Consider the following 27,789-nt stretch of genomic DNA (forward strand, 5'->3'; position numbering starts at 1 on the left):
AGAGTCCCATACTCCACCAACTGAGCCAGGCAGGCACCCCAGGAAAAAAAAAATACTTTAGATGGGCCATAAAATGGCATGGAATATTACAAAACTTACGTAAAACTTGTTATAATAAACATTTCTTGTAATGAAAAATAATCAGAATTTAAAAATCTACGTAACGTTGTCAAATAGTGGTTTGCTTCTGATATTGCATGTTTAAAATTCTAGTATTTAAGAGTTTAGAATTTCATTTTGGGGTCAGGGAATTAAAAATAGGTAACTAAAAATGTAAGATATTGCTGAATAGTAAATATAGTCCATATTTTCTTTCTCTAGGATGCTGAAATAATAGTGGACTGGAGACCACTGGATGATGCTTTAGATTCTTCTAGTATTCTTTATGCTGGAAAGGTATTTAAGAAAGAAAGGGTGTGGCTAGAGGGATGCCATTTTTATGTTTATTTTTTTGTTTTTATTCAATCCTGTATTCATTTATTCATTCCAGTATAAGGAATACCATTTTTATTTTTTTATTTTTTTAAAAGATTTATTTATTTATTTATGATAGAGAGAGAGAGAGAGAGATTGAGGGAGAGAGGGGTAGAGACACAGGCAGAGGGAGAAGCAGGCTCCATGCTGGAAGCCCGACATGGGACTCGATCCCGGAACTCCAGGATCATGCCCTGGGCCAAAGGTGGGCGCCAAACCACTGAGCCACCCAGGGATCCCCAAGGAATACCATTTTTAAAATAGCTTTTTTGAAGTATATTCATGTCATAAGATTTACTCTTTTAAAGTGTACAATTCAGTGGTGTTACTGTATTTACAGAGTTGTGTAACCATCAACAATATCTAACTTTAGAACGTATTCATCCCTCCTCAGAAAGAAACTGTACTAGTGGTACACCCCTTATTCCCCCTTAATCCAGCCTCTTGCTACCACTAATCTACTTTTTATCTCTGAGAGTTTGTCTGTTGTGGACATTTCATCCAAATGGAATCATACAATATGTCGTTTTTTGTGACTGACTTCTTTTTCTTAGCCTAATGTTTTCTAGATTTATCCATGTTATAGCACCTCTCAGTTCATTCATTTGTTTGTTCATTCGTTCCTTCTTTCCTTGCTTCTTTCTTCCTCTGCTGAACAACATTGCCTTTATGGATATATAGTAGTCTCCCCTTTTCCGTTGGGGATACATTCTAAGACCCTCAGTGGGTGCCTGAAACCACAGATAGTAGTGAACTGTATCCATACTTTGTTTTTTCCTCCTATACATAAATATGATAAAGTTTAATTTATCAGTTAGGCAGGTGAATGACATAGGTATTGTAAAGTAGAGTTAGGCTATTAATTGTATGTACATATTGTCAGAAAGTGGATCAGCTCCTGGACCATTGTTGACTGCGGGTAACACACGGTGGAAAAGAGAAACCTCGGTTACAGAGTAGTGGGGACTACTATACCACATTTTATTCTTCAGTTGATGGCTATTTGGGTTGTTTTCATTTTAGGTTAAATAATGCTGATATGAAAGTATCACAAGTATCTGTGTGGATATACACTTTTCTCTTAAAAACCTAAGAGTGGAACTATTAGGTTATATGATAGCTATGTGTTTGCCGATTGTTGTGTGTTGACTCACTATGGAAGGTAGAGATTTCTATTTTATTTCTAATTCACCCTGAAACTCAGGCTCAGTTCTCCACATATCTTCTCAAAATATTTAAATATAGAGATGGTCTTCAGATTTCATCCTTTTTTTTCTTAAAGATTTATTTATTTAATAGAGAGAGGGAGTGCGGGGGCAAGGGGTGGCCAGAGGGGGAGAGAGAATCCAAAGCTGACTCCCTGCTGAGTGCTGAGCCTGACCAGGGGCCCTGAGATCATGACCTGAGCTGAGTCACCCAGGTGCCTCCAGATTTCTCTCAGGGGCTTCTTACAAGCTCTTTGTGAACTGGTTGTTGCCCTTTTGGTTTGCTGTGTAGCAATGTCTTGATTCTTTTTACCTCTTCCCCGTATTTTTATCTCCCATTTTGTATATTTTATGCTGTCTTTTTTTTATTAATAATAAATTTATTTTTTATTGGTGTTCAATTTGCCAGCATACAGAATAACACTCAGTGCTCATCCCGTCAAGTGCCCCCCTCAGCGCCCGTCACCCATTCACTCCCACCCTCCGCCCACCTCCCCTTTCACCACCCCTAGTTCGTTTCCCAGAGTTAGGAGTCTTTATGTTCTGTCTCCCTTTCTGATATTTCCTACCCATTTCTTCTCCCTTCCCTTCTATTCCCTTTCACTATTATTTATATTCCCCAAATGAATGAGAACATATAATGTTTGTCCTTCTCTGATTGACTCATTTCACTCTCTATGCTGTCTTCTCTTTTGGTTTGCTCCACTGTTTTTGTGCAACTTTCGTGCTTCTGAGGAAAGGGGTGCATGGGAGCAAAAAAAATTTCTTTTTTTTAGACTTTTCTATCCTAATTCTGAATTGATAGCTTGGCTTGCATAGAATTATAGTTGAAAATATCCCACATATTTTTAAACATTATTGTCCTATGTTTGTCTGGTTTCCCATGTTGATGTTAAGTTTAATACATTCTAACTCCTGATCTGTTGTATGTTTTTTTTTTTTTTTCCGCTTTAGAAGCTTGTATGAGTGCCTCTTTGTTTCTACTGTTCTAGATGTCCTCCTAGTAGCCTTTGTGGTCCTTTTTATCCATTGTTTTGGGTACTTGGTGGGCTCTTTTAATATGGAAATTTGTATCTTTTAGTTATTGGGAAATGTTGAATTATTTCAGTGATGATTTTTTTTTTTCTGCTCCATTTTCTGTTTTCTTTTTTTCTGGAACTCTTTAGCCCTGGACTGGTCCTCTAGGTTTTTAATATTTTCTTTCCTGTTTTATAATTCTGTGTGTATTATTTTCTAGGAAATTTCTTCATTTTAATCTTTCAGTTTTTCTAATGCCTTTTTCATTTTTGCTATATTTTAATTTCTAAGACATCTTGTTCTAAGTATCTTTCAATCCTTTAAAAGTAGCATCCTGTTCTTTGTGGATAGATCTTTCCTTATTTCTACGAAGTTTAAAGGTAGTTTTTAAGATGTTTTTATCTCTATATAATATAGTTCCTTTAATTGACTTTTTTCCCCTTGTTTCAATTGGGATTTTGTCTTTTGTGTAGACACTTGCCTTTGATGTTTGGTGGTTTTTGTGGTGGGGTGCTTATATTTAACAGTGGACAGAAAAAAGTAATCTACTACTCTGTAGGTATCCCTGATGTTAAAACTAGATCCTTTCTCTTGGGCTAGTCATTTGAAATTCCTGAGATTCCTGCGGATTCCTGCCTGGAGAGGGTATGCCTGGATTCTAGTGTTCTGGGAACTGAGTGGAGCAAGAGAGCTGGGAATCTCACAAGTTCATTATATAGATGGACTTTTTTTTTAAAAGATTTTATTTATTCATGAGAGAGGCAGAGACACAGAGGGAGAAGCAGGCTCCCTATAGGGAGCCTGATGTGGGACTAGATCCTGGAACCCCAGGATCACGCCCTGGGCGCAAGGGAGGTGCTCAACCACTGAGCCACCCAGGCATCCCTCTATAAATGGACTTTTAATCAATTCTTGTTTAAGGTTTTACCCTTTGCTCAGTGTACTTGGTTTCTACTAATCCTGAGATAATCTGTTTTATTTTCTCTAATGAATACATCTCCAGCCTTCTAAACTTTTGTTAGTACTCTTCTTTTTTTTTTTTTTTTAAATTTTTTTTTTTAATTTTATTTATTTATGATAGGCACACAGTGAGAGAGAGAGAAGCAGAGACATAGGCAGAGGGAGAAGCAGGCTCCATGCACCGGGAGCCCGACGTGGGACTCGATCCCGGGTCTCCAGGATCGCGCCCCTGGCCAAAGGCAGGCGCCAAACCGCTGCGCCACCCAGGGATCCCCAGTACTCTTCTTTTTAGCTTGACCTCTATCCTGATTTTCAGAAACACTTGATCTACCAATTCCAAGCTTTTGTGCTGGTAGGGCTCTGTAGATGTTTTTGGCTTTCCTCATTGATTTTATTCATTTAATTTTCCTCTCCATTTTTCAGTCTGTTTCTATTTCTTAATTTTTTTGTACCTTTATATTTCTGTTCCTACAAGTTTTCCTTTTTCCCTTTTTAAGAAGAACTAAGTAACAAAACATTCTTGTAAAAGTACTCAAGTAATAGAAACAAACAACAGAAATTGAAGTTCTACTTCAGTTGAATTCTGTCCCTTATCTGCCTCTGTTTAGTGTGTATCTTTCTAGACTTTTATCTGTACACATTACATTGTTGATCTATCTAGACCTAGTTTACTTTCTGTGTTTCTAATTGTATATACTGCATATCATTATACTACATTGTTTTGTAACTTCTCTTTTTGATTTATTATTAAGAGTAAATAAATATTAACCTTTTTCAGTTTTTAAACTATAACTGCCTGGGTGGCTCAGTCAGTTAGACTGCCTTTGGCTCAAATCCCAGGATCGAGCCCCACATTGGGTTTCCTGCTCAGTGGAGAGCCGGCTTCTCCCTCTGCCCCTCACCCTGCTCATGCTCTCTCTCAAATACAAACCTTAAAAAACAAACAAACAATGGCTTAGTATTTCTTTGGGTACCCCCTAGTTTGTTTATTCATTCCTTTACTGATGGGTATTGAGATATTTTCAGTTTTTCATTTTTACAATGTTCAGTGAAAATTCTGGCATGTAGCTCTTTGTGTACATGTGTATTTCTCTAGAGTGGATGATATAAAAAGAATTATTGTAGTGACACATATGCATAGTTTGAATTTTAATAAGTAATGGCTATATTGCCTTTTTGGAGTCAGTACTAATTAATTAGCACTGTCATCAGCAGTGTGAGATACTATGTCTTTTTTTTTTTTTTTGAGATACTATGTCTTTATACTGTCTTTCATATTTTAATTTTTTACCTGAATGGGGCCAAAAATTGAAATTCATTTTAACTTGTATTTCGTTTTTTAAAGATTTAATTAACTTATTTGGGAGAGAGCATGTGCATGTGTAGAGGGAGCGGCAGAGGGGGAAGGAGAGGGAGAAGGAGAGAATCTTTTTTTTTTTTTTTTAAAGATTTTATTTATTTATTCATGATAGTCACACAGAGAGACAGAGGCAAAGACACAGGCAGAGGGAGAAGCAGGCTCCACGCAGGGAGCCTGACGTGGGATTCGATCCCGGGTCTCCAGGATCGCGCCCCGGGCCAATGGCAGGCGCCAAACTGCTGCGCCACCCAGGGATCCTAGAAGGAGAGAATCTTAAGCAGACTCCATGTAGAGTGTGAGTGCAATGTGGGGCTTGATCTCACAACCTGAAATCCTAACCTGAGCTGAAACCAAGAGTCAGACACTTAACCAACTAAGCCCCTCAGGTGCCCCTTAACTTGCTTTTCTCTGATTGTTTCTGAAGTAGAACATCTTCCTGTATGTTTGTTGCTTCATATTTCTTCTTTGACTTGCTTGTTCACACCATTTGCTTGTTTTTTTGTTTTGATAATTTGCCAGTTTCTAAATAGTTTGGTTGGTGCTGTTTTTGTATTCTGGATATTTTTGTCTGCCATGTATTTTGGAAACATTTCATCCAGTCTTCTTATCTTTAACTTATGTGTACTTTTATTTTACAGAAATTAAATATTTTGATATAGTTGAATTATTAATATTGAATTTTAGACTTTTGGTTTTATTTATTTATTTATTTTTAAATTTTAAGTTCTGGGGGCCCCTGGGTGGTTCAGTCGGTTAAGTTTGCCTGCGACTCAGGTCATGGTCCCAGGGTCCTGGGATTGGGCCTTTGTCCGGCTTCCTGCTCAGTGGGGAGTCTGCTTCTCCCTCTTCCCCCCTCCCTGCTTGTGCTCTCTCTCTCTCATTCTGTTTCTCAGATAAATAGAATCTTAAAAAAAAAAAAAAAGTAAAATGTTAAGTTCTGTGGAACTGTACATGTAGATATGTGTAGCTCTCTTAGCTAATTTTGACTAGAAATATGCAACCAATGGTGACTATTTTATTTAAGCCACCTTTAGTTATTTTCCTCAGATAACTACAAATCTACAGGTTTGGAGTGATTCTCCTGTTTATTCTCTTACAGTGATAACATGCCTGCCATATATTTAGGCATCATAGCTATATTCAAAGCAGGAGAAGGGGGAAAAGGGATGAGGCTTTTATTGGGAAAGCAAAAGCATTTCCAAAAGCCCTGCAGTTGACTTCTGCTTTTATTTCATTGGCAACCCAAACTGCAAGGAAGTTTTTTCTTTTTCTTTTCTTTTCTTTTTTTTTTTTTTTTGCGGGGGTGGGAGTGGGAAAGTGGTGGGGGGTGGGGAAAGGGGCAGGTAAAGATAGGCAAGAAAGAAAAGGATAGGAAATAGTGGTTGGTTTTCCCATTAGTGATGTCTGTCACAATCTACAAACTTAATTTATGTAGACATTGAGGATATATAGTTAATTGAAATTAAATTCTGGTTGTAGTCCCTAAATATTTTTTATGTTGTACATTTTTTAGGACTCCAGTTCAGTTGTAGAGTGGACACAGGCCCCAAAGGAAAGAGGTCATCGAGGATCAGAACATCTGAACAGTTATGAAGCAGAGTGGGACATGGTCAATACAGTTTCATCTAAAAAGAAGCCACATACCAATGGAGGTATGAATTAAATCTTTTGAAATCTTAAAGTGATTTTCTACAATATAATAAAAATAAAACTGCAAAGAAAATTCTTTAAGGATGATTTGATTCTTTAATACATATAACTCATATTTTAGTTATATTCCCTCTTCATCTCCTTGTTTTGTTGATTGTGACTTTATAACAAAAAAAAAGGCTTTAAAACCATGTGTTCTGTTTTGTAGTTAATCATGACAGAAAATAGAAACACTTCAAAAAATTGCTTTAGAGATCTCACACATTTTTCTAGAATTAAAAAACAACATGTTATTTCATCCAAAAGCACCAGGGGGAGATGGAGTATACCAGTTAACCATACTGTTTTAATTTCAGTGATTATTGAGATCTACACAGTTCATTATAGTCTCCCATTTATGTATATGTTTAGTGACTATTCTCTTTCATATGTTACATGTATATATTTAAATTTGTGTTGCTCCTTGATCATCTACACGTAAATAACAAAAAAGAGCGAAGCTAACAACCTGATAGATCACATATACTACACTAAATATGACTCAGGTAGGTCATCTGTGATATAGCCCTATGTATTTGTGATTTCTTTTAGAAACAGTAAATACTTGTACAGAATTAAAATGCTTTTTTTCCCGTATTGATTAACTTGTGTTTTATAACTAGAAGGACATTTACTCTCTTACTGATTTTGGTCTGCGGTTTTTTTGTTTTTTTAAGATTTTATTTATTTATTCATGAGAGACAGAGAGGCAGAGGGAGAAGCAGGCTCCATGCAGGGAGCCCAATGTGGGACTTGATCCCCGGACTCCAGGATCACGCCCTGAGCCAAAGGGAGGCACTCAACTGCTAAGCCACCCAGGCGTCCCTTGGTCTGAGTTATAATTTATCCACATTGCCCGGATTCAGAAAAGCCTGGCCAAAATTGGTTAGAATATGTAAAGCTACATTTATATAGCTTTGTGACTCAGTAAATCTGATTTTTTTTCTTCTTCTTCTTCTTCTTCTTCTTTTTTTTTTGTAAATCTGATTTGCATGTAAGGTCTGGGAAATCATTCTCTTCTGCAATAGTTATACTTTGTACTGTATCATCTCTTGGAAACAGTGGCATTTAAGTTAATAGTAATTCACAAGCTCGTGGTGAATTAAAATCAGCTCATGCTGGTGTGTTGTTGGGTTTTGTTTTGTTTTGTTTTTACTTCTTGGCATTCTTTTTCTACTGAAAGCAAAAGTTCTTACCAGAACAATGCTAAGTATGAAGACCACAGGGTTTTAGTATATTTGGCATGTGAAGTGATTTTTAACTGCTCTAAATTAAGATCTTTAGGATTAATATATGTTAATTGTTCTTTTTTTGTTTGTTGTAGCCTAATACTGTTGAATCCTTGAAAATGAAAATAATAGGCTATAGGAAAGAGCAAAGGAGTGAGATTTCAGAATTTCATAAAAGAGAGAAGCATTACATGTATGAGAAGAGCATAATCTGACAATAAATGTCTTTTTTAGATTAGTGGTTTTCAACTCTGGCTGCACATTGAAATCACCTGGGGAAGTTAAGCTTTTGTTAAAAATACTGATTATGTGTGTTTTTCTTTTTTTTTTTTAAGATTTTATTTATTTACTCATGAGCGACACAGAGAGAGGCAGAGACACAGGCAGAGGCAGAAGCAGGCTCTCTGCAAGGAGCCGGACACGGGACTTGATCCCAGATTCTGGGATCACGCCCTGAGTCGAAGGCAGACGCTCAACCGCTGAGCCACCCTGGCGTCCCGATATGTGTTTCATCCCAGTGAATTAATCAGACTCTGGGGATGGAGACTGAGTGTTTGTATTTTTCAGATGCTGTAGTGTTGATTTTAATGTGCAGAATTGAGAACCTGTGTATAGCTTTAGAGGTTATCAAAAACCACAGATATAGGGGATCCCTGGGGGCGCAGTGGTTTGGCGCCTGCCTTTGGCCCAGGGCGCGATCCTGGAGACCCGGGATCGAATCCCACGTCGGGCTCCCGGGGCATGGAGCCTGCTTCTCCCTCTGCCTGTGTCTCTGCCTCTCTCTCTCTCTCTCTCTCTCTCTGTGTGTGTGACTATCATAAATAAGTAAAAAAACAAAACAAAACAAAACAAAAAAAAAAACCACAGATATAAATACTGTTTATATGGCTTGGCCATGCATTGTGACTTATAAAGTGAAGAGCCTTTATTTAGCAATTACTGAAAGTTAAGGAGACATTTTCTTTTTTTTTTTCCTGGTATTTAAAAAATTTTATAAATGTGTTTAGCAGTAGAAAATAATATTGAACATGGTGTGATGCAGTATACATACTTATGCACATACTGGACAGAGCAGGAGTTATAAAGTGCAGAGCCTTCTGTCCCGTCCCTTCTTCTCCTAGACTATCTCATCTGATTATATTTCAACAGAAATTCTTCCTAAAGGAGATTTTTTTTTTTTTTTTTTAGATTTTATTTATTTATTCATGAGAGACACAGAGAGAAAGAGAGAGGCAGAGACACAGGCAGGGAGAGGAGCAGGCTCCCCAGAGGGAGCCAGATTCAGGACTCAATCCCGGGCCCCTGGGATCACTCCCTGAGCTGAAGGTGGACACTCAACCGCTGAGCCATCCAGGTGGCCCAAGGAGATATTTTCCAAACTTGACATTTCAAAATTCAAATTTATACCATTTTGAAACATTTTTATATTTTTAAAAAGCATTTTTCTAATTTTATTCATTGTATAGTTTCCACATTTTATACTGTTTTGTGTGACAAAGGAAATTGGGACAAAACTTTTAAAAAATTGACTATCAAAGACAACTTTATATTTTTTAATATAAAAGTAATAGTTTCTATTACTAAGTCTTTGTTTTTATATACCAGATCAAATGTTTTGAAAATGTTTCTTCCCAGAACAAGACTGCCATCATGTTCTGTGCACCCATCCAAATAAAATGTCTTGTCTTCTGTGTTAATTCTGTTGGAGACATACAGGGACTTACTGAAATGTTTTTTAGTTTTACTTTTCTGCTATTATGGTTAGTTTTCCCATGTCATTATGTTGGGGATACTTCTTACATGTATTTGGTAACATCACTCACCAGAACTAATTAGTTTTATTTACCTTTGTTAAGAGAAAAAAAAGAAATTTTTAAAAAATTTTATTTTTTTTTGAGAGAGCGTGTGCGTGCATGAGCACAAGTGGGGGGAGGGGCGGAGGGAGAGGGAGAAGCAGACTCCCTGCTGAGCGGGGAGCCTGATATGGGGCTTGATCCCACACCCTGAGATCATGACCTGAGCCAAAGGCAGACTCTTAACCACTGAGCTGCCCAGCTGCCCTGAAAAAAGGAAATTTTGAGTTAACTCTTGGATTTATTAGTTTTCCTTTGTGTAACCATTTCTATTTCTAGTTAGCTATTGGTGGTGGACTAAATTGCAGATTTCTTTTATGTTTACTTGATACTAGGCTATTCATTTATTCAGTGCATTTTTGAGTACCTACTATGTGCTACCTACTCTTCTAGGCATTGGGGATATAATTATGAAGAAAATAAAATTCTTGTTCTCATGATGTTTAATTATATTCAAGTAAAGGGACTTCTAGAATTGACTTGTTAATGTTTTTTTTGTTTATTAGAGCTTCAGGTGAGGAAGTGTGTAAGGCATTTTAAAAATTTCAGATGTGATGTGTTTCTTTCACTAACATGGGAAAATCTATGTAAAAATTTTACTTTTGAAAATGCACAAACTCCTGATAATTCATATAGCTTGCATGTATTTATATTCTCCATATGATTTTCTTGCATTAATTTAGATTAATTTTTTCTGTGTAATTTAATAATTTTAAAAGTTGTATCTAGTTTTTCATTGCTTTGAAAATATTTTTGATCTTTGCAAATAATCTAGTGGTCCTAGATACATTCACATGTAAATGGTTGAGGCAGATGTTGGAATTCTGCAATTGTTTTTACTTTGATATTAGCTTGAACTGGTGTTATAAACTCTATGATATAAATTCCAATGAAATATATATGGTAGTCAAGTGGGCAAATGGCACTTAATCAAGTATCAGCCTTAGGTATGAGTTCACCATCTGAACTGGCATGGAACTTAGGTCACTGTAGAGAGAAGTTACTTATTAGCCTTTCTGGACTTCTTTCAAATGATATTTAAGTGTCCATTAAACAGTGATGGTGCCTATATTCTTTGTAGGTAGAGGTTCTGTAAACTGTAGATTTCTTTGTCAGTTCAGGAGATCTTGTTGGAACTGATGGAGCTGTAGTGTTCCTGACTACGTAGGAAGGTGACACACACACAAATGAACGCTGATCTATCCTTTGATCAAGTTCTGTAAGCACATATCTTCTGTGCAGTTTGTTTGTGGAGTTGATAGTGGGATGGAATGAAGATCTTGAATAACAGGATAGTGTAACATTTCTTAGGAAATAACAGAGAAATGGATTTTTAAAATTTCGTAGACATGACATGCTTATGTCCAACTTAAAACAGGTCAAAATGGCATTTTTGGATAGAAATGATAAGTAGTAGTGGGAAAGTAGCATTTTCCCCTTTGTCCTTTGAATTTTTATATAAGTATTTTTTAAGCTGCTTGTTATCAGTTATGATATTGTTCACAAACCTAGGATTTTTAAGCTTCTATAAATAGCCACAAACTTAGAAGATACTTTATTTTACACTACTGTAGTTTGGGTTGAATGGAGGTCTTACTTTAGTAAATTGATTTAGTAGAAAGATTGAATGTATTCTCTTTTTTTAAAATACGGAATACTTCATGAGTTTGGGTGTTATTCCTGCACAGGAGTCATGCTAATCTTCTCTGTATCGTTCAGTTTTAGTATATGTGCTGCTGAAGCAAGCACCGTATTCATTCTCTTCAAAACACTCACAACTTAGTTTTCATCCTCAACTCCCTACCACTCTTTGGGTTTTTGCAAATAAAATGTCTGTTGGTATATTTACTCCAGTATTATTTTTTTTTATTCCAGTGTATTTACTTTTACTCAGTGTAATCTAGTGAAAATAATTGCAAAGGCAAGTGAGGAAGGAAAGGTTTTTTGTTTTGTTTTTAATGACTCTCCAAGAGCATCACACCATTCCTCTTTGGCAGGGTGGGGGCAGTGGAAAAGATGAACATTTATCGAGTATTTGTTACATAATTGACACTATAGTAGTTAGTTGACAAGCATAATCTCTTTTAATTCTTAGTATAGCATTGGGAGGTAAGTATAATTATCTCCATTTTTACAGATGATAAAACCAAGGCTTAGAGAGATTCAATTATTTGCCCCAGATCATTCAAGTAGTAAGATGGTGTTGCTGTAATTTGAATCCAGCCTGCCTGCTTCCAAAGCCATAGTCATTTTTGGACAAGGACAATTTATTTGAAATAGGGATAACATTTTTTCACTCTGAATGCAGTAAGATAATTATTTTCAAAACTATTCTTTTAAGAAAATGTCTGTTGCCATTTCTAATACAGGTGGAAGCCATAGGAATGTGAATGCTGTAGTCATTCCCTAGGCTCAACAAGTTTCTGTTAGGCAGTCATGAAGAGCGCTGTCAGTACCTTTTAAAAAGGTGAACAAAAATATTTTGCCCCACTTTCTTGTTTTTAAGATGCTCCAAGTCATAGAAATGGGAAAAGCAAATGGTCATTCCTGTTCAGTTTGACAGACCTGAAATCAATCAAGCAAAACAAAGAGGGTATGGGCTGGTCGTATTTGGTATTCTGTCTAAAGGATGACGTCGTCCTCCCTGCTCTGCACTTTCATCAAGGAGATAGCAAACTACTGATTGACTGTCTTGAAAAATATGTGGTATTGTGTGAGTAAGTATCCAATTATTTTCTACTTCTTGAAACTGGATTTTTGCATTGGTCCCCAGGCAAGCAAGTTTGACTTGTCCTTGGGCATCGGAGACCTGTGTGCAGATGAGGGCACAGGCAGCTTTGGCCTTTTTGGGATATTGACTGCTTTGGATGAATGATTGAGTAAGATTTTGCCATTTTTGTACTTTGGGTCAGCAACTTGTCACCTTATTAGTGTTCTAAAGCGTGGTCCCATATTTTTTATACATATTTAAATGATGCCTCAATAACTTATGGATTATATATTTATATAATTAACGTTTTATTACATATTGTCTCTTAAAGATAGAATTTTACTTGTAATATTATATATTTAAATCCAACAGGTCTAAGGCCTTTATAAAATTATTATAACTGTGGAAGACAGGGCTTTTTTGCTTTCCAGAAGTCTGGTGTCTTATATTTATTCATCTATGTGCATTTGTACACACATACTCTTTTTTGCTTTCACTTCCAACACCTATGTTTTGGGTATCAGAATTCTGAGCATTGTGTTAGTTGCTTCATGGTTGTAAGCACAATAGGTTGTTCCTGGATTTCTGAGAGTTTATGGTCTTGTGAAGAATGCCAACTAGTAAATGGCAATAAATCTCAAGAACTAAGATGAAGTACAAGGTGCTTTGGGAGCTCCCAGAAGGGAAGAAGGGTCTCTCATTCAGACTGGGGGTTGGGTGGGTTTCAGGGCAGACTTTCTTGAGGAAGTAGCATCTGTGTTAGACCTGACAAATGAGTGAACATTAGCATGTAAGGGAGGGAAATATTTACAGGGAAAGGTGTTTTAGAGGGAAGAATTTAAAACCTGTAATCCCAGAACAAAGTAGTTGAATATCACAGGTCTGCATATTGGGGGGAGGAGGGTACCAAATTTAAAGGTGAGGCCAGTGAGTTGAATAAATGCCAGAGCATGAAGGATCTTGTAAATAATTTTAGCCATTTGTTCCAGTCATGTACATAAGATGATAGTGGGATGAACTTGGACAGGAAAGATAGAAGTACTGGAAAAAGATATTTAGGGTTTACTTTTGTGATTGAGTGGGTATGTGGAGGTAAGAAGAAGGGAGTTGAGATTTTAGCTTGAGGAACTGTAGGGATGGTTGTTAACCTTGTTAGTAATGTTGTCACTTTATAATAGAGTAACATAATGCTTAAATTTAGATTATATAAATCTAGTAGTGATCCAGAATTTAGAAGATTTTGGCTGCATTTTTTGATCTGATGTTCTCTCCCCTACCATGTTGACCATCTCTGGGTGACACTAGGCATAGATCAGTAGCAGTATCCATAAGAAGGTCAAGTCTGGTCAGCAGTATGTGGGTTTTGGATCTTGAAGTGGGAAGCTTTGAATAGGTTACCACCCAGGTTGGGGGATTAAGTAGATTCAGGAGGGGCAAATGGTCTGGCTGTTGAACAGCAGATATTAAAGGCTTGGGGGTTTTAGTACCATAGCAAACTCTATGTTGTGATGTAACTGTCAGAAAAGAGTTCATGCAACCTGAGACCATTGATTAAAGTGTAGTATTTAGGATGAAGTGGTAGTTCCTCTCTACCCTTTACTGGTCTTTACTTTGGAGAACTTTGGTTGGTGTTAAACATTGCATTTTAAACGTGTTAGACTATACCACTAGAAGAGACGACTAGTATAAAGAGACAGATCAAAGTGGTATGAAAAACATGAAAAGGACGTGGGGATTTAACCTAAAGAAGAGGTGTTTTGATGCAGTGTTAAACAAAATCCAAACCTACTATGGTCAGTGTAATCCTGCACTTCCTTTTTAAATTCTGTTTATCTCTTCAGCCTCACTTCATACCATTCTCTTTTATATTCTGGCCATATAGTTTTCTTTCAGTTCCTGAAATGCCCCAAACTCTTGCGTTAGAGTCCTATATGTATGCTGTTTTTCTTTTGCCTGGAATATTCTCCTTTTTCTGATCCTAAGAGTGGCTTTTCTGAATCTCCTCTCTCCCATGTAATGTAGGTTCCTACTCCCTTTCTTTTTCGTTGTCTCATTTCCTTGTTTGCTCCCTTCATAACTCTTAATAGAATAATGTTATTTATTTACTTTTTAAATATTCTGCTCTAGAATGTATGCTCACAAAGGCAGGGATCATATCTGTTTTGTTTACATTTTCACTTAAGTTCCTAGCCACAGTGCCTAGCACATAATATTTACATAATAAGTCTCAGTTGATTGAATAAATGGCATAGTACTTAACCAATGCTACCAATAATTTTAAAAAGGACGTTTTAAGAAATAGATTATAATTTGATTTGTATGGCTTTAGAGAGCAATTAGAAGAAAACAGGTTGTAGCTCAGGAATTAGAGAGTTTTCTATCCTGGGTGGGTTCAAGGATAGACTCAGCAATAACTCAGTTGCTTATAAGAGTCTATATATCTTGAATGTGTGTTGGTGATGTTTTAATGAGGGTTGTAAATGAAACTTCTTTATAAATACAGAAAAGGAAACAAAGTAAGGAGTAAATATAAGAATCAGATAATGGTAAAAATATAGTTATTGATGAGGCTTAGATATGCAGCATCATCATAATTTACCCCAAAGTAGTTTTGAAGTCACTCACCAATTTTTGAACAACTACAGGTCTTCCTATTGAGGACAAACCACTTATGATGTGAATGAAACCAGACCAGAAAGCCTCTTTTATGTTGATAGGCAAATCTGAGAGAGAGAGAGAGAGAGAGAGAGAGAGAGAGAGAGAGAGAGAGAGAACAAGCGCATATGCATGTGTGTAAGTCTGTGCGCATGCAATGTCTGGAAGGGGGAGTGTTGTTTATGCCAAGCATGTACCTTACTCTTTCCTATCTCAGTAATCAGATTTGTCTTAGCAAAGGAGAGTTTAATAGAAGTGCATATTTCCATTTGAAAACACAAAGCCATGGGAATGATGTCCCCTCCCGCCATATATAGTTTTTTTTTTTTTGAAGACCACTTATGTCCTAGACACTCTGTGCTAACTGCTAGAAAAAGCAGTAATCAAAAAAGATATGGTCCCTGCCTTCATGAAGTTTGTACCCTTGTAGGAGAGACAGACATTGCTTATACAAATAAACATAGCATTTGGCTGTAATAGGTACTCCAAATAAGAGATGTGTAGCACTATGAAAGTATATAGTAGGATTTGTAAGTTTTTTGTGAGTCAGTAGTAATTGAAGCTCTGAGAAAGAATGAAATTAACGGGAGGATAAAATGGAATATAATGTGAACATCAGTGATTAATTGCAACCTTTAATGGCCTGGTCAAAGAGAAGAACCTGACAGAGGAGACTGACCTCCCTCCCTATATTTGGTTCTTTTCTCTCTCCCTTTTGGGTTTTTATCACTCAATTTATAGTCCTATGGAGATGTAGCCTTTCTAGGGGGGTAAGGAGGGTGGATGAGATAGTCCTTCAAAAACCACCCCTGATACCAGCTACTTCTCCATGTTGCATTCTTCTGTGACACTGGGGGCTAATTTATTCTTTGCTCTCTGAATGATCTGAAATACGTAAGAATAGTACCCAAGGCCCCTCTGTACCCTAAGCTGAAATAAACACTTCCTGTTCTCTCTCCCGTTATAAATTATACCAAATTATATTGTGCTGTAGAGCTCACCAGAGATTATATGTTGAGTCCAAGTGGTAGACTATGGATACTCCAAATAAACTGTCACTGACGTTAAAAAAAATTCCATATTTGTGTAAGCCATCTGTATCAGATTCTCAGGAAGATATTAAAGATCTTTGTTCTTTATTTCACTACTTATAATCTAAATAAATGGAATTCTCAATTAAGTTGAACTCCAAAGAAATGAAAATTTCCATATATTCTCAGTTTTTCACTCTACTAGATGTCAGCCACGGCAACCTCATTTGCTGTCCCCAGATCAGTTATCTTAAGCAAAGTGATGTTTCCAGAGTTACATTCCTGTGGTCGGAGATTGTTGCAGAGACCAGAAGGAAGAATAGTTCCAGAAAACTTTGGTTTCCACAGCCTCATTGGGATGCCTGGCAGTCTATGACACGGTCACCCTTTTTTTCAATGCAAAACCCACAGAATTAGACCATACTCTTTTTTTCTCTGATTAACCCAGTTGAATGATGTGACATACATTTGTGGCCATCTTCTCTTCCTAATACTGCCCCTAATGAATTAAGGGCCTTACCATATAGATGAACTGAAATCTTGGATGTACTAGGGATGTGCAGCCTTGTAAGAGTGAGAATGAGGCTGGAGAGTTATGTACAGTTCTTCTTTCATTCTCACTGGCTGGATCAATCAGTGCAAAATAGACCAGCTTCTTGAGACTTGTAATTTCTCAAACGGTTTTCTTATCTCCTAGCAAAACAAATTGTCCTTTTCATTCATGTTTGTTAGTGTTCTTTGATTTATCACCTTTTAAAACATGCTTGGGTAAAGAATGAATCACAAATATATTACTTTCTGGAACCAAGTTGGTGCTAGGATACGAAGGAAGGTTGTAATACAAAGATTCCATTAAACTTATTTTGTATATTGGAGCATTTTTCATTAATATATAAATATCCAGGCAGTAAGATATTTCCTAAAAAGCCAAATTGGTTGTATCATCATATAACACCATTTATGAAATGAAATTATAAACTCTCATTTATTTCCTTTGAGATATATGTGTAAAATAAATAAGAATATGTTATACCTATAGTTTTGTTGTAAATATTCTGTACTTTATTTTTATCGACCTTTTTTGATTGATAACCTTTGCAGTGATATTTTTATTTCTTTAGCTTTCTATATTGGTTATTCTCAGTAGCAATGGAAAATAGCTACTACTACAACTCAGCACACAAAACATTCTTCAACTGTTATCATTTCTGAATTTATTTTAAGGTCTTTGGGAGAGGCTCACTCCAAAGCTGGGGAGATAACTTCTGAATTTTCAATAGATCTATTTCTATAGTTGTGATATTAGACTGTAGTTTTCTTTAAGCCCTATAGTAGGCTCTAATAGAATTAGTGATGTTAACATCATTAAAAGTTCTGTCTTGCTGCTACAAAGAATTTGAAAATCTTGAATAATGTTTTCATAAGAGATCAACTTCCTAGAATCCATTATATTTCCAAAATATATACATATAAATCTGTCATATTTGATCTTTCCAAATTAAATCAGTGTGATAACCTGGCAGGTGGAAATATAACAATATTCTGGAATGCCAACCCTCCTTTTGATGAGCTCTACAATTGCCTAGCAATATACAGCTTGTCCTCTGACTCATGTACTTCTTAAAAATGTTTTTGTTGATTTTTTTAGCTAAGGGCAGCTCAGCTAAGTCTTAAATTTCTTATATCTCTCCTCCTAGAACTTTCCCCAGCCCCTCATCACAGAGCATCGGGTATAAAAAATGAAATCCATTCTTTTTATTTATTTTTTATTTTTTATAAAAGATTTTATTTATTTATTTGAGAGACAGCACAAGCCCGGGGAGGGGCGGGAAGAAAGGGAGAGGGATAAGCAGACTCCCTGCTGAGCTCAGAGTCTGATGTGGGGCTCGATCCCAGGACCCCAGGTTCCTGACCTGAGCCCAAGTCGGACACTTCATTGACTGAACTACCCAGGCGCCCCTAAATCCTTTCTTCTTAAAAGAATAGCTGTGGTTGCTTTTTGGTTAGGCAGTCATTTCTTCTTCTCATTGCTAGTTCATTGACTACAGTTTGAAATCTGGAGCCATAATAATGATCTGAGCCCAGATAGCTACATGCTTTTTCTACATGCATAGCCAATGTTTTGACTTCAATTACCAATTTTTGCTTGAATTTTAAAGAAATAATTTGACATTGTTAGAAACAATAATCATAGTACCTACCAGCTGTCCTGTGCTAGGGGAAAACATGTATTGTTATATTACTTACTTTTCTGGTGCTACATTTAAAAGACTTATTAAAAAAAATGCCTTGTGAGAGTATATATAGGTCTTTGTATTAAGCATAACCCCAGTAAGTTCAGAAAAATGACATTTAAATGAAAATTGAACATTTTAAAAGTTATATTTTTTCTTACCCTCAAATGACTCAACCTCATCTCCTTTTAAAAAGCAAAGGGGCTTATTAAGCTACTGTTGTCTCTGAAGATCAAGCATTTCTGAATGTGTAAGAATGAGATCCTGCTTTGGAGTTCATATCCCCTCTGGCATTGCTGTTGCATCCTGTTGTGTTAGAATTGAGAAGAGATAACTGTTATTAAAGTTCTTATCTCAAACATTTATAATAAACGAGAAGTAGATAGCTGCAACATAACACATTTAAGTTTTATTTTAAACACATAAAAGTTGTGGATTTATTATAGCTAACTTACTAAGTTTTAAAACTTAATAGACAAAAGACTGGATAATTCACCTGATTACTTCAAATTAAATGCCTATTTGGAAAGCATTCTGTAGTAATTAAGAAATGTGAAGAAAAAAATGCAAAGAACAACTTGCTTCTAAGAGCTTAATAAACAAGAACTAAAAACATACTATTACCTGAACTGTACATTATTATAACCTTATTAAATATGTTCATGTGTGTTTATAATTATGGTTAGCATAATTAATGATCTTTAAAAAATAATCTATTTTATCTTGTGTTCTTAATATCTTATATTGCAATATTACCAAGCTGTGGCATGAAGTTGGAAACCCTTTCAAAATAGGACATTTTCCTGTATTGTAATTTTATATATACTGATGAATCCTAAAGTGTGCTTTCACTTTCTTTAATTTTTATGATAATAAAGGCAGATACATTTGTAAGGTTTTTCTACTATAATTACATGCAAAAACTTGGGTTCGTTACAGTTTAGTTCTCTTGGCTTTACCTAGAATAAAAATATTCAACCCTTTTATGTTTGTTAATTTAGTATTTCATGTTTCATGTATTTGGAGCTCATTTAAGATAGTTACTAGGTATTTACTAATATTGTATTGATGGGCAACAGTTCTAGAACTGGACATTTGAGTCTTGGGTTTTCATTGTTGTTGTCAAGGAAAAGTAGGCATTAGTAAGTATTCTGGTAGTAATTGACGCAGTGTGCTAGTATTTTCTACAGATCCCTGCTTTTATTACAGATCTCCACAGGATAAAAGAACACTTCTTGTGAATTGTCAGAATAAGAGTCTTTCACAGTCTTTTGAAAATCTTCTTGATGAACCTGCATATGGTTTAATACAAGTATGTTTCTTAATCTATTTTGTATTAATCTATTAATCTTACATCATTGTTTCATATACCTCCTACCTCTCATTTTCTCAGATTATATAGAATGAGACATGGGTCTCTCTCTGTGTAAACTTTATGGAACTATTCTCTGTAATTTTTTTTTTTATTCTCTGTAATTTTTAAAAAATAATATGTTTCATCCATTTGTAAAACTCAGAAGCTTCCTTGGTTCTTAGTTACTCTTAAGGCAATTTTTCCCTTTATTGTAATACTGATATTGGACATTAGTAGATTTTTATTATCCTAGCTTTCACTGACTAGGTGGGAGGTCACTCAGTAAGCTACTTTGAATTCATTAATGTCGTTTGAATTTTTATTTTCCATTTTAAGTAGATTCATTTGGGGTCCTGATAATCTAATTCTCCTTAAGGTATTTGAGTATATTCTTACATTTGGCTAAAAATATGCATTTAACACAGGCAGAAGTAAAGTTATTTATTTTTCACTCAAATTTCTATGTAAACTAATGAATTGGTTGTTTGTTTATTCACTTACTCGTTCAACAAATGTTTGAGGGTTTACTCTATCCCAGATGGTCTCTTCTTGGTTCTGAAGATAAGATAAAAAGGGCAGTTTTGAGGAAGGAGGACGAGATAGCTAGACAGTGATGAAAGTAAACAGGGAACAGTTTTTATTGTGAAAATAATTGTTAAAAGACCTTTAAAAAATCATTATTTTTGCTAACTATGAATAAGCAGGCAGTTTGGGATTTAGAAGTAACCCTAGCAATAGAAAAACTTTTGTGGTTTTCCAAGGCAGCACTGTCCAGAACAAATTACACTCATTGGCATGATTTATTAACCAGATAATTAGATTAAAATGTCAGCTGATATTTAAATATTGTGAGCTTTAAAACTTAGCTATTGAATATTTTTCGTTAGACTAGTGCACACTTCAAGAAATATTTTTTTTGTGAAGGCAGGACTGCTAGACAGAAGAATGCTGTTGTGGGCCATTCATCAATGGAAAGTAAGCACTGCATATATTTGTGATGTATGCAGATTGAATAAAGCCTGCAAATCATTTGTTTATCTGCAATTCAATCAGTAGCATTAACTTGCTGTGTAATATTCTCTTTTAACCAAATGAAAAGATTGGCTTAGAAAATAAAAATTTTCCTTCCCAGAAAAAAAAAAATCTTAGAACACTCTGTTTTAGTTCTGATTTCCCTTTAAAAAACTTTGCACTTTTGCTCATGATAGTGGTATTTTTATTATTTATTTGAATTAATAATGCTAATATTTCTCTTCTTACTACATAGAAAATTAAAAAGGATCCTTATACAGCAACTATGGTAGGATTTTCCAAAGTCACAAACTACATTTTTGATAGTCTGAGAGGCAGTGATCCCTCTACACATCAACGACCACCTTCAGAAATGGCAGATTTTCTTAGTGATGCTATTCCAGGTTTAAAGATAAATCAACAAGAAGAACCAGGTTTCGAAGTCATCACAAGAGTGAGTGGACATTTATATTAACATAGCTCTCACATTTTAACAGGAGAAATGCTTTTTAAACATGTACTGAATATGATAGAAATAGAAACTCAGTTTTGGTTATATCTGCCTCTTTCTCATAATCCTTTCTTATAACTTTTTTGCTAATATATCTAACAACTAATACTTGTTCTGCCTCCACATTGTTGGATTGTGCTGCTTCATTTACTGCTTATACTTTTTGTTTATTAGTTGGATCTCTATTCTTTGATTACTTTTTGATGATAATGAACAGGTTGTTTCATTGAGTGCATAGCAGTGAATATGAGCCTTGTATATTGTTCCAAGTTCTCTTCCTAATTTATATGTTTTCTCAGTAGGCACCAGAGGCAGCTAGTCAGGACACTACTTTAGGGCTTTTATGCTTATGTGAATCTTTTCTTTTTTAAGGAAGATGGATCCTGGCCCTGAATTGTGGCCAATCTTTATATATGCCCAACAAGACTTTTGAATTTGCTACAATTCTAGGCTGTACATAGTTGGAACATTATAAATACAAAAATTGTAATACTTGAAGGGCTTATCTTGCAAATGGCATTTTTAAATTACCAACATCTGTTAATTGAATAAAAAACTGTAGAAAATACCAAGTGGAGCTAATGGATCATGAATCAATTCTGAGAGCTACAAATTTTAGTTTGGAAGGAAAGCTAATTTTAGAATATGTTTAGTGGAATAATACTGTCTTTTCAAATAATAACAGCACACCATTTAATTTGAAGAGTCCCTTATGGAATTTACTTGTCGAATGTTTTGTACTTATGTAATTGAAACTCAAAATAGCAAATGTATTCCTGTCTCTGAATTTATTACTCTGTTATTTGTATGGTTACTAGGAAGGAAAGTGTATGGAATGCTATTAAAGTTCATAAACGAAACATTGAAAAATAAGGGAAGATACTAGAAATGTTAGAACTTGTGCCTGAGTGATAGTGTTTTAGTTACCGTTTCCGTGTACCTTGATTTAATATCACTGGTTAAAAGTGTACTCCATATTGCTTATCTTCTTATTTTAGATTGATTTGGGAGAACGACCTGTTGTTCAAAGGAGAGAGCCAGTATCACTGGAAGAATGGACTAAGAACATTGATTCTGAAGGAAGAATTTTAAATGTAGATAATATGAAGCAGATGATATTTAGAGGGGTAAATACCTTAATATGGATGATATTTGAAACTGCTGATATTTAAATTTTCTTTTTTGGAGGGATGTGTAGAGTGTAGAGGGAGTCAGGGAATGAATTCCTTTTTGAATAATGATGCCTTAAAATCCCTGTAGGACAGAGACATCACAATCCTTGTGATGTCCCTTAGGATTGCGCGATGGGGAGGGCGGGAGACCATTAAGCCTAGGGAAGAATAGTTTTCCTTACTTCAAGTTCTGTGGATTATATGAAGGAGGCGTGTATGTACCCCACTGGTAGTCGCCTTATTTAATAAGGATTGGACTTAGAAAGACTAATCAGTCCCACTGTCTTCTATAGAACAATACTCTGCATTGTTTAAGCTTTCTGAAAGTTTACATCTTCAGAACTAGAGGTCAAAAACAAGTTAGTATTCACTGAATTGAGTGAATATGTATAAAAACTGTCTCTTAAATATTAGTCTTCCTGTATATTTATATGCAAGTTTTGTGAACTTAAAAGTATTCCATTCTTTTTTACAACTGTGTTTAATATGCATGTTTTCTTTAGGGACTTAGTCATGCATTGAGAAAGCAAGCATGGAAATTTCTTTTGGGTTATTTTCCTTGGGACAGTACCAAGGAGGAAAGAACTCAATTACAAAAACAAAAAACGTAAGTAAGGTCTTTTGTATGTTCACCAAAGAAATTAGTAACTCACTCATACAAAATAGTATAGGGCTTCTAGATGATTATTTTAAATAGATGAGGGTATGGGAAAAATAATTTTGTTTTCATCTTTCTAATTGAAAAATTGAGCTCGTACTTTAAACTAGTCATTTCAAACACTCCTTATAGTTGTGTTGGTGAATATGTAGAAATATGGTAAAAAAAAAAAATTCCACTTCCTTTGTAAAAACATTTTGCGTACTTGAAAAATAACTAATTAGATAGGGTTTTTTTTTTTAAAGATTTATTTTTTTTAAATTTTTATTTATTTATGATAGTCACAGAGAGAGAGAGAGAGAGGCAGAGACACAGGCAGAGGGAGAAGCAGGCTCCATGCACCGGGAGCCCGACGTGGGACTCGATCCCGGGTCTCTAGGATCGCGCCCCGGGCCAAAGGCAGGCGCCAAACCGCTGCGCCACCCAGGGATCCCTAGGGGTTTTTAAATATATCATCTTGATCCATTTTTGCAATTCATTATGAAATTATAAAAATGGCCACAAGAAGTATGTTTACTCTTTAGGTTAATTACCTTTAAATTATTTTCCTGGTGCCCTTGTAAATAAACTAGTCTTTCCTTTTTTTGGAAAACTTTCTGTTTTTTTAAGGTATTTCTCAGACTTGAAACTTAGACCAACTAGACCAACTTTCCAGTTACCTTTCTCACTCCCAGTTCATCAGGGTAGCCTTTGATTGAAAGCTCACTCTGAATCATTATGTACATATTTAAACCTTCAGACAATCCTTTCTCTTTCAATACATTTGCCAATTATTCTGAGACATTTCACATTAACAGGTTTGTGAATAAACTGGTTAGAAAAATGGAAATCTTACGTCACATTAAAAAAAAACAGCAATTTGTAGATTTGTATTTCTAATTATTCACAAACTTTAGTGGTTAAAATATTTAATAACTAGAATACTTTTAGATATTAAGGATTGAGGTAAATGTTTTTCTTAAAATCATACCTAAATTATTCTAGTAGTTTAAGCAAAGTTTATGGTATGTATAAGGTTATTTTATTTTTCCTTTGTATTTAGTTATGTATCATAAGTAAACATTTCATTATCCTATTTATAACCTCACATCTCACTAGCATCATAAATGCTATGATATATTGTTAATGGAAAAATCCATTTAGAATTTTTAAAAATACCGTGTTCTCATAGCTTTTTCTGGTATGAAATTGTTTTCTGTAGTGATGAATACTTCAGGATGAAACTACAATGGAAATCTGTCAGCGAAGAACAAGAGAAGAGAAATTCGAGATTAAGAGATTATAGAAGTCTTATTGGTAATTTTTTCCTAATTTTGGAAATGCATGAGAGGGGTTGACATTGAAGTCTTGATAAAATTTAAGGAGTGAAGGTATATGCTATGGAGATAGGGCTTAAAAGAGAAATCAGAATTAGAGAGTACATTAGAATGTGTATTTGATGATCTTGGTTGTTCTCTCCCAATTAGGAATATGAATTCAGTCGGTATATGTACTGACATACTTCATTTTCAGTTCTGAAATATGAATTTAAAAAGGTTAATTTGCTTATTGAATTAATTTCATTCAAAAACCATTATGTCTCCCTTATTACAAAGAGTTTGTGTTTATTAATAGGAAAATTAGGAACTATAGATAAGCAAAAAAGAAGAAAATAAAGATTAGCTTTGTTTCTGTCATCCATAGATAATTATAGTTAATAGACATTGGCTTATGTCCCTCCAGACCATCTCTAAATGTACATTTATTTTATTTTTTTAATAAGTGACTTCAGATAGGAAATTTTTGTCAGTGTGTGAGAATTGAGTAACTATTGTGTGGGAATAATTATTTCATAAAAAAGAGATGTTTGACAGAATTTTACATTAAAAGAATTAGACTTATTTCCAAAGACTGAGTACTGGGCTGCCTAGCTCTTACGGTAAAGGCCAGGTTGGTATAAGTTATTGAAAGAATGCATAGTTACTGCTATAAGTGTCTTAAGTTTCAGTTGATAATCTCCGTTGTACAAAACCGAACCATTGAAAACAAAAATGGCTTGTCCAAGATCACATGGTTAAGAGCAATACCCAGTTTTAATACTCTTAACTATCTGGTTAGCTGGACTCTATATAATTTTAGGATAGCTTTGGATACTAGTGGAATTTATTTTTAAAATTTGCATTTTGCTTATGAATTTATTTATAGCTTCATAAATAAAGATGGATGGAGTTTTGGTGGAGTGTTGGAAGTGATAACCTGATGGGAGTGAGTTTAGGAGGAAACAGGAGTAGTGGAATTGGTCACAATATATACAGCTCCTTTAAGAAGTTTTGCTCTACGAAGATGGAGATAAAATGGGCTGCTGTTAGAGGGGATAGTGAGATTGAGTAAGGTTTTTATGAAGATGAGAGAAACAGCAGTATGGTTGAAGTCTAGGTGAGAATGGATCCATTAGGAAGAAAAACGAAACTAGAGAGGGACACAAGAATTAACTAGGGCAATATCCTTGGGTGGATTTCATGCACAAGAGGGGGGATTGGATTTAGCCACCAGGATGGAAGCTCATTTAGAGTGATAGGTGAGAAGGGACTCTGCGAATGCAGGTATGTGGCTAAAATAGTGGGATCCTGAGGGAAGTTCTCTTTGGATAACTTCCATTTCTCAGAAATAGGAAGCAGGATACTCATCTGAGAACCAGAGTTGGGAGGAAGTAACATTTTGGAGGCTTGAGGACAGAGGAGAAGATGTAAAGTGGTTACATGAATGGAGACAAGGAATGGATGAATGAACTAGAACATGTTTACCAGGCAGCATTAGAGGCCCACTTGAGGTTTTGTTACAGCAAATGTAGAATGGGGTCTGTTGGCGGCATGGTTGTGGTTTCTTCGGTCTTCTTTAGCTATATCAAGTTAGATGGAGAGTTGGATTAAGTGAGGGCTTGTTTTTTTTTAAACCTAAGTACTAATATAATCTTTCTTGAAATAATTTCTAGAAATACTTTCCTTATAAAATATTCTTTATATATCATTTTTGATCCCTTTTTGTTTTCTGCTTGGCATGTTGCATCTAAATATACAAGAAGAAGGAATTGCAGATAGTTCATGAGGGTACAAATAATTTTTTGCCATGTTTAAAACCCCCTGTTAAGGCAAATAATCTGTGTTGTCAATATGACTATGTAAATTGTGCTTGAGTTAATAAAAACGATAAACTTATGCACACCTTTTTATCAGCACTGATTTGAGAATGAAACATTTTGATGTTTTTAGTTTTATTTTTTATTTTTTATTTTTTTTAAGATTTTTTTTATTTATGCATGAGAGACACACACAGAGAGAGAGAGAGAGAGAGAGAGAGAGAGGCAGAGACATAGGCAGAGGGAGAAGCAGGCTCCATGCAGGGAGCCCGATGTGGGACTCGATCCCGGGACTCCAGGATCATGCCCTGGGCCAAAGGCAGGCGCCCAACCGCTGAGCCATCCAGGCGTCCCTAAATCTCATATAGTATATTTTAATAGAAAGCTATAATTTTGTTCTCATATATATTTTTAAATGCCCTTACAGAATCTTTTTTTTTTTTTTTGCCCTTTCAGAATCTAAACTAATATCGTCCTTTATTGTTAGATTCTACTCTTCTGTAAAATAGCTCTCTGTCTCTTCACAAGTACAGGTGTTCCTGTGAGACCTTTCATAAGTCTAAATGGCATAAAGCAAAGAAATAATTACTATATTAACATATATGGAAGCTTTCTAAAGCATTCTCAGACCCCCAAAATTACCTCTTTTAGGCTTTTTGCTAACAGATACATAAAATCAATCAAGGTACAACACAGAAGCCCACAGGCCCAGTTCAAGGCTATGAGGGCTTGATGCTGAGATGGGGATGTGGATCCCGGGAAGGAGTGTAGTGGGGCCCTCTAGCTGCCCAGGGCACGAACTGTCTCTGTGACTGTTGACTGCAAAACAGACACTGAATACTGTTTTCACTTGTCATCGTGTTTTTTTTGTAAAAGTGGATTAACAAAATCCACATCTTCTTTGGATTTCCTTTGGCTAGTGAAAACAGTTACTCATGCAAGTCTTTTGTAAAAGTGAAGACTTTTGAAAAGTAGGAGTACCTGTAGTGAGAGTGTTTTCAATTTATTCATTTCAATGGGGTGGAGTGAGGGGAGAGATCAGTCACAACTTTTAAACAGAATTTATTATAGAATAGACTAAACACTTTGAGTTTAACTATTTCTTCCTCATTTAGTGAGGGATTTGTTTGGGGAACACCCTTTTAGTTGTAAAGCCTTTCGCTATAAGCTGCGTTTAATAGGTATCAGTGTTTGTGGATTGAATTGTCAGTACAACTTGGGATACACTCATGGTGATAATTTCCAGACCTGTTCTTAATGTCATGAAATAATTTCCAGCACAATGTGGATTTTCATTTTTTCAAAATTAAAATAAATTGCTTATACTAATATGTAAACTGAATAATGTCTATAAGGGAATAAGGAACTAATTTGTCCTGAAGATGATTGTGGAACATGACAAAGAAGTTAATAATGAATAAAGCAAATCTCTTTGATTACACTTGATTGCATAGTAGCTTTTTAAAATTACTGTTTTCAAGTAATATTGCCTATCACATGCATTCATGAGTGGCATTTTTATTTCTAACTAATGTGGATTATTGATGTTGC

The 27,789-nt window shown here is 35.3% G+C and overlaps 1 protein-coding gene and 1 non-coding gene across 4 annotated transcripts in view; one reads left to right on the forward strand and one right to left on the reverse strand.

Moving 5' to 3' along the window:
• Positions 1 to 27,789, forward strand: part of TBC1D15 (TBC1 domain family member 15) — a 74,949-nt gene that overhangs the window by 24,720 nt on the left and 22,440 nt on the right. For 2 of the 3 annotated variants that reach the window (XM_026001711.2, XM_072741879.1), the window contains 8 exons: positions 322 to 396; positions 6,530 to 6,668; positions 12,294 to 12,504; positions 19,627 to 19,729; positions 21,039 to 21,236; positions 22,292 to 22,420; positions 22,969 to 23,072; positions 24,325 to 24,419. In XM_026001711.2, the coding sequence (XP_025857496.1) occupies positions 322 to 396; positions 6,530 to 6,668; positions 12,294 to 12,504; positions 19,627 to 19,729; positions 21,039 to 21,236; positions 22,292 to 22,420; positions 22,969 to 23,072; positions 24,325 to 24,419 (1,054 nt within the window). Of the gene's footprint in view, positions 1 to 321; positions 397 to 6,529; positions 6,669 to 12,293; positions 12,505 to 19,626; positions 19,730 to 20,695; positions 20,747 to 21,038; positions 21,237 to 22,291; positions 22,421 to 22,968; positions 23,073 to 24,324; positions 24,420 to 27,789 lie in introns of all 3 variants that reach the window. The other variant, XM_026001710.2, reaches the window with a different exon arrangement.
• Positions 11,431 to 11,536, reverse strand: LOC112922419 (U6 spliceosomal RNA). Its single transcript, XR_003235431.1, has one exon. It is a non-coding gene; the product is annotated as a U6 spliceosomal RNA (small nuclear RNA).

This window comes from Vulpes vulpes, chromosome 16 (assembly GCF_048418805.1).
Source record: "Vulpes vulpes isolate BD-2025 chromosome 16, VulVul3, whole genome shotgun sequence".
Classification (NCBI taxonomy): domain Eukaryota; kingdom Metazoa; phylum Chordata; class Mammalia; order Carnivora; family Canidae; genus Vulpes; species Vulpes vulpes.